This window comes from Tursiops truncatus, chromosome 2, assembly GCF_011762595.2.
Source record: "Tursiops truncatus isolate mTurTru1 chromosome 2, mTurTru1.mat.Y, whole genome shotgun sequence".
In the NCBI taxonomy this organism is placed as follows: domain Eukaryota; kingdom Metazoa; phylum Chordata; class Mammalia; order Artiodactyla; family Delphinidae; genus Tursiops; species Tursiops truncatus.
In genome coordinates this window covers 172,810,853-172,820,341 of record NC_047035.1, presented here as the reverse complement: position 1 = coordinate 172,820,341, position 9,489 = coordinate 172,810,853, and the positions used below count along the sequence as shown (strand labels likewise).

Below are 9,489 nucleotides of genomic sequence, written 5' to 3'. Positions count from 1 at the left end.
CTCCGTTTCCTTTTTCTTCTTTTTCTGTTTTCTTTTGGGTCAATAGAATATTTTTTATGATTTTACTTTATTTTCTTTCCTGCTTATTAGCCGTACCTCTTTTTTGTGATTTTAGTGGTTGCTTTAGGACCTAAGTATACATCCTTAACTTAGCACAGTCTACCTTCAAGGGATATTATACCATTCTGAGTGTAGGACCAGGCCCCTAGGCCTCTTCCTTCCCTGACTTTTGTGCTACTTTCTCATATATGTTCCTTCTCCTTGTATTATAATGCCATAATACACTTTTATTATTTTTGCTTCAAAAAGCTGATTATCTTTTAAAGACTTAAAAGATCACGAAAAGAGTTTTAATGCGTACACATATATTTACCATTTCTGATGGTCTTTGTGTGCACCCAGATCTCTGATACCATTTTCATCTGCTTCAAGGACATCCTTTAACATTTCTGGTATCGGACGTCTGCTTGTGATGAATTGTCAGATTTTGTATGTATGAAGAAATATTTCACCTTCGTTTTTGAAAAACAATGTTGCTAGGTTTAGAATTCTAGGTTGAGAGTTTTTTTTGTTCAGTAAGGATATTGCTCCACTGCCTTTCAGCTTGCATGTCGTCCAGTGAACATCTGCCGTCACTCTTTTCTTCTCTGTAATACGTCTTTTTAAAAATTAGTTATTTTAAAGATTTTTCTATTTATCACTGACATTTAGCAATTTGATTACATGCTTTAACAAATTTTCTTCGTGTCTGTGCTTGTGGTTCGTTGATTTCCTGAGGTCTGTGGATTGTCTTCATCACACTTGGAGAAACTTTGGTCCTTTACTGTATTCTGAACACCTAAGCCAGAGTGAGCCTGTTCTGACCACATCACTCCTCTGCTCCAAAATCCTGAGTCCTTAAAGTCACCTATCAGGCCCGCCACGAGCAGCCTCCCCGATGCCCTCTGACCTACCTTGCCTACTCCTCTCCTCTTTGCCTGTGCGCCAGAGCCACACTGCTGTTCCTTCAGCAAACCAGGCACACCCCGACCCTTGTATGTATCCTCTCCACCTCCCCTTCCCCATCATCTCTGTGGGAGCTTCTCGGCCCACCCTACCGGAAACGGCAACCTCCACCCCATCCTGGCCCTGCTTCTCCCCTCTCCTTGCTTTACTTTCCCCCCAAATACTTACCTTAATACAATTTAAATTTTACATATTCATCTTGTTTTTATCACTCAATGAAATTATAAATTCCATGAAGGCAGGAAATTTTTTCACTGTAGTAGGACCTAAAACAGTCCCAAGCATACTGGGTAATCATTCAATAAATAATTGTTGAAAAAAATGAACTGGAAAGTAATTGCTCACGTTCCCATGACCGGCCCTGCCCCCGCCTTTACTGAATGATTTTAATTAAAGTCACACAAAAGTTCTTGGGTTGAAAAGAAAAGCAAACGACCACTACACATTAGTTTGTCAACATGTAATGCCCTGGGTTTATTTTGTGAGAATTCTATCACAATTTTTCCAGGTGGGATTAAAAACCTTAAGGATAATGTATGCCATTGGACTGGGCATTCAGACTTCGGTACTGACAAAGCACTAGTAGTAGTCTGTTAAGTACCATTCTCTTCACAGAAGAGAGGTCAAATATTTCCAAAGGAAGGCACCCGATATTTGTGGTTCTGGCCTCGCAGCCTTCTGGAGAATCTTAGAAGGAAAAAAGCTGGCTGGCTGTTTTTAGAAACTGGAATGATGATACACGTACAGCAATTACTGCATTCTTCTCCCTTATATCCTTTTTGTAAGAACAAGTAAAGAATGAAGTCTTTGAAACAATTCGACAATAAAAAAGTACATTTTTTTTCTTGTGCTAAAAAAAAGGGCAAGACAACATAAACTCCAGTTGTAAGGACTCCATTTGCATACTTGATTTAACACTTTCTGGTGTGGAAGGAAATGGGACTACTGGGCTGTTTGCAGAGCAGCAACATAACATTAGTGCTTTAAGTACCAGAAACTGCCCACAGCTCTGTGGGCAGGTGGGGATGGGAAGATTCAAGAGACTTCATTTTTAGCTCGTTACTTGTCCTAATGATAGTAGACCAGGAAGATCCCCATTTAACAGTACATTCCCCATTTTTTAAAAACTGATGCCTTTTTTTTTTTGTAAAATTCTGTATGTATGTCACCATTTTTTTTCACATGATACACAGAAAACTCAGGGACCCAGAGGGGAACCAAGTTATGTTATACCATTTACAAAATACCAAGGAGTCCACAGCTACCTAACACGTTTACTACAGCACAGGAACCAATGAAGGTACAGTGTACAAAACTGTAAACACGGCACAATAAATAGATAAAACAGCAGGTTCTGCACCATGCACGTGATGTGATGACACCTCATCTCTACACACTCTCACATCTCACACTCTTTGTTGCAATTTATTTCCCTCCCCCCCACCCCCAAGTGCAAAGCATCACAAATGGACATCTCTGTATTCAAGTAACATATATACAGGGTATTACAAATATGCAGTACTGTACAGATAACTGCTGTATTCTTAATTTACAGATGCTGATTTTTTTCCCTATTAACAGTAAGAAAAGAAAAATTGAAGCATGAGAGATGAGCATTGCTGTCAAGTCCCCACAGCTGCCACAGAAACGCATGTGCTGCATTCCATCATCCCTTGCATTCAAAATGCTACTGATGCATAGCACCTAATCAAGTCCCCAGGCTGCGGCTCCATCCCGAGGAAGCTACGTCACCTCCATCGCTACTGTATTGTCTGCTATGTTGTTTAGTGCTGGCTTTTCTGATTCGTGATTTTCCCTGTTGAAAAAAGTTCCATAAATTACTTATCTGCAATCAATCTAACAAATCAAGAGGATCTTCCTAATAAAAAGTTTACATGTTTTTAATAATAGAAAGAGATCTGACTCTTTTGGGACAGGATAGCAAGTAGAGGAATTGAACTTTTACGGTTTATTATTAGGAACACACAACCGGAAGTCAGGCTTGGGTCCGCTGCACACTCCATGGTCAGCTACATTACCAACAAACCTGTAGTAGCACCCAAGCAAGCTAGATGTTCCAACACATAAAGAATAACCAAGCTTCAGTTTATAGTTTCAATCTCTTCCTCTATTAAACCTTTCCTAAGAGTTTTAAAAAGGAACAATGTGAGTGAAGGTCATTTATGTCAGGACTTTTAAGTCCGAGTTTTTTCTCTACGTGGAGCTGAGCAATCAGAAGACCAGGGTCCCCGCTGCCCCTGCCCCTCGACTGCTGACGTGCTCTGGGAGCTCAGTTCCTCCTCTGGGTCTCAGTTCTTACTTACTTACTTACTTACTTTATTTACTTTTTTTTACAGCAGGTTCTTATTAGTCATCCATTTTATACACATCAGTGTATACATGTCAGTCCCAATCGCCCAATTCATCACACCACCATCCCCACCCCCCCACGGCTTTCCCCCCTTGGTGTCCATACGTTTGTTCTCTACATGTGTCTCAACTTCTGCCCTGCAAACTCAGTTCCCTCATCTTTAAACAGAGGGGCTAAAGTAAGTGATGCGAACGTTTCCCTTACACTTCGAGTCTCCCGTGGTTATATAATTCTGTCGTGATGAAAACCACGTATTATATATTTAAGTAAGAGCTATAGTTGTTTGGCTAGCTATGACTAGACCCAGAATATTAAGAATGGATAAGCACTGAGCAGATGTGACTACCACATAAGTTCAGAAGCAGAAGGGATGCACGGGTCCAGAAACCAATAGCTGCAGTCTGTTGCTACGAAGCCTGCTCCTGCCCTGGGCCACTGCCAGCTGAGGAAGTCTACGCGTCAGAGCGGCAGCCAAGACGCCTCACAGTCCGGCCGCCAACCACTCCAACCTCTACCACTAATCTTCCCAAATCTCTAGACAAACTAGGTTACTTGGTAACCTCTGAAACACATACGTATTTCCCCAACTCTTTTCTTCCTCCCTTCTGCCCAGCCAAGATGAAATCTGATTTTTTTTTTTTTTTGGTAGAACATTCCCAGAATATCCCTGGTGTAAAAAATATCTCTTATATGGAAATTACAGCCACACTCTATACGTGCTCATTTGACAAGCGTATTATATTTTGTGATACCTCTAGAACGATTTTTACCTATTACTTACAATTAATATTATTTAACTTTTCACACTTTTATGCTCATCTTCTAACTCAACTGAAATCTCCTGTCTTTCTCTTTTTGTTTCCCCTCAAGTAGACAGCAAGATTTTAATTCCCGTTAATATTTAAAACAGAATAGAGCCTGAGCAAACATTCTAAACTGTCTACTGAAACCTAAGAAAACAAGTTAGCATAGAAAATAACGGTCTGATTAAAAGTTGACCCGGCATGAATACTGTAACCCTTCACATTATTTACACTATTAAGAGAGGCTTAATTAGTGTACTAGCCATGGCGGGTTTTATCACTTCTATGTGAGAAGCTGTGGAAGAAATCATAAGCAAGAGAAACATTCTAAAGAGAACTCCTTCGATCCAAAGGTGAAATAAAGAGTGAGACTATTATAAGCTCTTATTATACTAAGTCATGTCCCAATCATACATGCAATATTCACTATACTCCCTTGAAAGTTCAAATTCTCAGCAATATTGAATTACAACATTTTATCTGTTTAGTTCTTACATAAATAAGGAATTCTCATCTATACATTTTTAATGTATATAAGGAAAAGAGCAAAAAACACAAAGAAATAAGTAGAGAGCAATGCCACAGAATTTAAGTCAGATTTCATATTTTTCAAACACTTTGGGTTTAAATAACTACTCACCGTGGAACTGCATCTACGGCGGATGAAGACGGGACCTTGGAAACTTGACAGTTTGCTGCGGCAGCCAGCTTTAAGGCAGACGATGGGACAGCACTTAAAGTCCTAGGTATGTGTCGTGCGTTTATGGGGGCAAGAGAGTTTACAGTGGCGACTGATGAAGGTACAGTTAATCGGATGTTGTTCCCAATCAGAACCTGAGTTGTTGCAGAACTGGCAGCAGTCACTGGGTGACTCGGTGCACTGTGGGAACCCGCCGTCTGCGTCGCGTTCGCAGGCTGTAGCAAAGCTGGCCCTGCTGTCGACGGACTCGTGTGGACAAGTGCCGGGGGTGCAGTACTACTGAGGTGTAAGCCCTTGTATACTCCTAGGGAAAAGGAAAGAAGCAGCTGAACAACCGCAACTCTGCTCCTTGTTTACTACAGACATACGTTACAAACACTATCAAAACACCTCAAACGTCTTTATCCTTTTACCTGAGGCTGGAAGGACGCCATTCACCCCGATTCCAAGCACCACATCCTCCTTCATCTTGAATCCCATCAGTTGTTCTGATGTCACCAAAGCAGAAGCAGCAAATTGAGCACTGGCAGAATCCAAAGTCTTGGAAACAAAACCCTAAAAAGAAAATACAACACAAATCTAATCAGCATCACTTAGTCTCAAATTATTACTAAAGCTACACAGGTTACCAAAATCAGTCTGAATATAAATGAAAGTTGCAAACCACTGAAATATCTTCATCTCTCTGACAGGCATAAATTGGATTAGTGTTCAAATCATCTTATAACTCAAGGATTATGAATTTTGATCTTCTTATGTGACAATATATAATATGGAATTACCAAAATAAACCTTTTATAAGGTGGAAACAGTAAACCTCCAACACAAAGTGTTGGACACGAAATATGCTAGTAAAACATTTCAGTGATTTGCAATGAATGAGTCAATGAATGAATCAATTCATATAATCTGAATAAGTATGTAAAACTTCCTTCATCTAACTTACACATACATATACACACGTGACCAAAGGCACCTTTGGGACAGTAAGATAACTATCCCTTTGGAACAGAAGGAACAAAACATCACATTCTAACTCAGCCTAGAAATTAAGAAGCGTCTTGAATTTTTTTTTAATGAATTTTTCCTCTAAGATGCTTAGAGACACGAATCTCAGCCTTTAGTTAAGCCTTAAATACGTTTAAGTGGCAAACATTTATCATGCTTTAAGTTCAAAAGTGATTTAATAGTAAAAGAGGTTATTTTAGCATAAATTTTAATAATAATTAAAACTCTCCACATAGAGAGCTGGGTGGGGTTGTATATTAAAGAGGTACATTCACAGACTACAGGTCAGACTTGAAGACAGGGTCTTCATCTCATCTGACTATGCTTTTTAGTTTTACTTTTTAAAATAGGTAGCAGAGGGCAACAGCTTCTATACTCACCTGGAACGTTCTTTCTAAACCCTGTACAGAATGGCTATGATGTAGATTCAGGTGAAAGCCACTTTCCTGCTGGTTAGATGCAAGGCTCTATGACAACAGTTGGTAATTAGAGATGAACTCTGGTGGGAAACCATGAGGGATAATCATAAGACAGACAAATCCCTCACCTGTGACGTGGTGGTGGAGGAATTACTACTTGCTTGCTGTTGCTGAATTTGTGCAAGCTGCTGTTTCTGCATGAGTGCCAGCTGCTGCTGATGTTGCTGGTATTGTTCGGCTGTAAATGCTGAACATAAAATGAGAAAACACTTTACAAAAAGCCGCAGCTATCGCATGCCTCATACAGTACACGAAAACAAATTTTAGCATTTAAAAAAAACTTGCGCAGAATTAAAGCATTTTAGCATCCTGTTAAAGATCACTTCCGAATGAAAATTTCAGCATTTTTATAACCACACTTAACGAGAGTGGCTTGAGTTTAAAGAAAAACAAAATGAAACTTTCCGAGCTGCACATAGGAAAGAGAAGTGCTCACTTCCCAAGTTTCAAAACCATTACTTTTTGTAAGCTGTGACACTTGTGCTAGACAGTGTAAAAGGTAATACCAGCTTTTTTCATCCGCATTATTTGAAATTCAACTTTGCACTGAGCTTGAGAAGAAATCTGATAATCACCATTTAGTTTCTAGTTTATTCATACTACTGTCCCAATGCATTCAGATGATCCCTAGCAGTTCTGTGTAGAAATACTAATTGTTCTACATATTTTCTAATTTTAGTCATTACAAAAATTTCCTTCATATGAAATATAAGGTTGTTGGTTTATTACTTTTTTTTTTTTAAAGAACCCATCCTTTAAGTTTAACAGGAAGAAAAGAGGCTCCAAAGGTTAATTAATTTTCCCCACCCAATTAACCCACCTGGAAAAAATCCAGTCAATAAGAACGGAGATGTTTATGTTGGTTTACTGTACAGAATGATGTCTGAGGAAAGACACTGTGTTATGCTACTTATGTTTGTCTATGGAGAGCTCAGTTCTAAAAAAAACAAACAAAAAAATGTTCATTTATTACTCCCCCAAAAAGTGTGTGCAGTTTTTAAAAAGGAAACCTTTTTCTTTTTCTTTTTCCTTTTTTTTTTGCCAATTTAAAAAAAAGAAAAAAAAAAAGCACATACAATCACAACATCTGACTTTAAGGCTTCTTTTAAGAAGCCTGTGATGGTTGCGTAAGAACTATTTAAAACAGAAAAAAAGGGTTATCATGCATCCCTGGGTACTAGGGAATCTATAAATCATGCATATTTCCTCAATCTAAAGTTTAATGTTTTCAAAATACTGTCAGCTAATTTGTTGTCTTTAGTTAAAGACATTTTGAAAATTTCTTTAGAGTATTACTTCATCAAGTTTTGCAATTTTCACTTATAACTCATAAGAATCTTTATCCCCCAGGATACAGCTTCTGCCTAGGACACCTACAAAATGCTTAGATAGATGTTAAGTAGAAATTCTACCACGTTTTGAACGCATCAGAAAACTGTGAAATAATGTTTAAGGAAACCTCAGAAGTTATTAGTATTTACACAGGCTTTTCTACTTGCGCTGAACTAATTTCTTGGGTTACAAAGGCAAAAAATAATTTCTTGTTGGAAAAATTCTACTTTTCATTTTCTTATTTTGGGTGTTACAAATCTGTTTAGTTGATATATGTCCTTTGATGAGTTTCTCTTCCTACTATGTTTGTAATTCTCAGATCTGAATTCTACCGGAAAAAGCTTTTATTGATAATAGGATAATCCCTAAATACTGACATAAACTTTCTGTCAACGTGACCATTTCCATATAACAGAAACGTGTTAAACCAGAACTTGAAAAAAAAAAAAAAAGCTGCCCTGAAAGAGTGATTATAATTAAAATAATATCTCTATGTTGGAAAAAAATCCATAAAAGCAACTGTTTAAAACTAAAGATCCTTAATTTATTAGACAGGTTCGCTAATATGTTTCTGTGATTTCTACTTTAATTTCCTAAGCTTAAGTGCGTTGCCTAAACCTTGAATTTCCTGGTAGGAGATAATTAATAAACTTAAAAAAGAAGAAGAAGAAAAAAAGGACCATTTCTGGAAGGTCACGTCATTACACATCTAGAAAACAATAATTTAGCATTCACTGTAAAGATCTATATACAAAACTCCATTTATATGAATGAAAATATTCTTTTGCAGAATTCTGCTGGTATTTGTTTTAATTTAAACATTGGCAATATTAAATTGGAAATCGATTTGAATAAAGTTTCCAAATATTTCTTCCCAATTTAAATCAACATTTCAGTCCTCAGTCTCTGAGGGTTTTGTGAATTTCACTTTTTTTTTAACAACTGTTAACTTCCTCCAAATACAGATTTAGAAATAAAAATGCAACTGACATTTTAGATCACTAACGCTCATTGAGATCCCTATGTTAGCCTATTTCTTACATATCTCTATACTCCAGAGTCTAGTTATAAAAATTTCCCCTGGCCATTTCTGATAGATGTTCTAGAAGAAATGCACAGAGTAACATAAGCTAGAAGTGATGGTAATAAAAACCATGGGTCTAGGGGCCAAGAGATCTTGATTTTTCTTTCATTCTCAGCTCTGTCATAACTGGCTGAGTTCACCTGAGCAAGTTATTTAATCATTTGGGGCTCAGTATGTTCATCTGAAATACACGAGATTAAATTAGGTCATCATTAAGGTCCTTTTCAAGCCATGAGATGCTAAGATTTTATACTTCTTCTGAGAAATAAAATTCCAATCCAAAAGGCTGTATGAATGAGTAGGAAAGCTTGGACAAAGGTAAGGCAGTAAATTTGGGCAAATAAAATCTGAGCTGGGTTTTGCACTATTACTTACCCAGGAAACTGAGCAAAGTCTAACCAAATGCTAAGTGGAAATAAACAAAAATGAGCATATTTCCCTGTATCTCTATCAAGGTAAAGTTTTTAGGTTGTATGTCTACCTCCAGATATTGTGTGGTAGTCAAGTTTGCAATTCACATAAAGATGGACAAGGTGGTTTTGTGGACAGATCACCAGACCTAGAATCAGAATCATTTCAAAGGACCAAAAAATTTTAGATCAGGAGGGATTCTTGGTGATTTCCTTCTATAATCCCACACTAGAGATGAAGAAACTTTCATCCGAGGTCACAAAGATATTTAGTAGTGGAAGGGGAAATAAAGCTAC

At 37.7% G+C, this 9,489-nt stretch overlaps 1 protein-coding gene across 3 annotated transcripts in view; it reads right to left on the bottom strand.

Annotated features, from left to right (window-relative positions):
- Positions 1–1,450: 1,450 nt before the first annotated feature.
- EPC1 (enhancer of polycomb homolog 1) overlaps positions 1,451–9,489 on the bottom strand; it is a 93,607-nt gene continuing 85,568 nt past the window's right edge. For 2 of the 3 annotated variants that reach the window (XM_019933522.3, XM_019933520.3), the window contains exons 11-15: positions 6,435–6,553; positions 6,268–6,354; positions 5,293–5,434; positions 4,820–5,183; positions 1,451–2,821 (exon numbers count right to left, since the gene is read on the bottom strand). In XM_019933522.3, coding sequence (XP_019789081.1) covers positions 2,749–2,821; positions 4,820–5,183; positions 5,293–5,434; positions 6,268–6,354; positions 6,435–6,553 — 785 coding nt within the window. In that variant the 3' untranslated portion in view covers positions 1,451–2,748. The remainder of the gene's footprint in view (positions 2,822–4,819; positions 5,184–5,292; positions 5,435–6,267; positions 6,355–6,434; positions 6,554–9,489) is intronic. The other variant, XM_019933521.3, reaches the window with a different exon arrangement.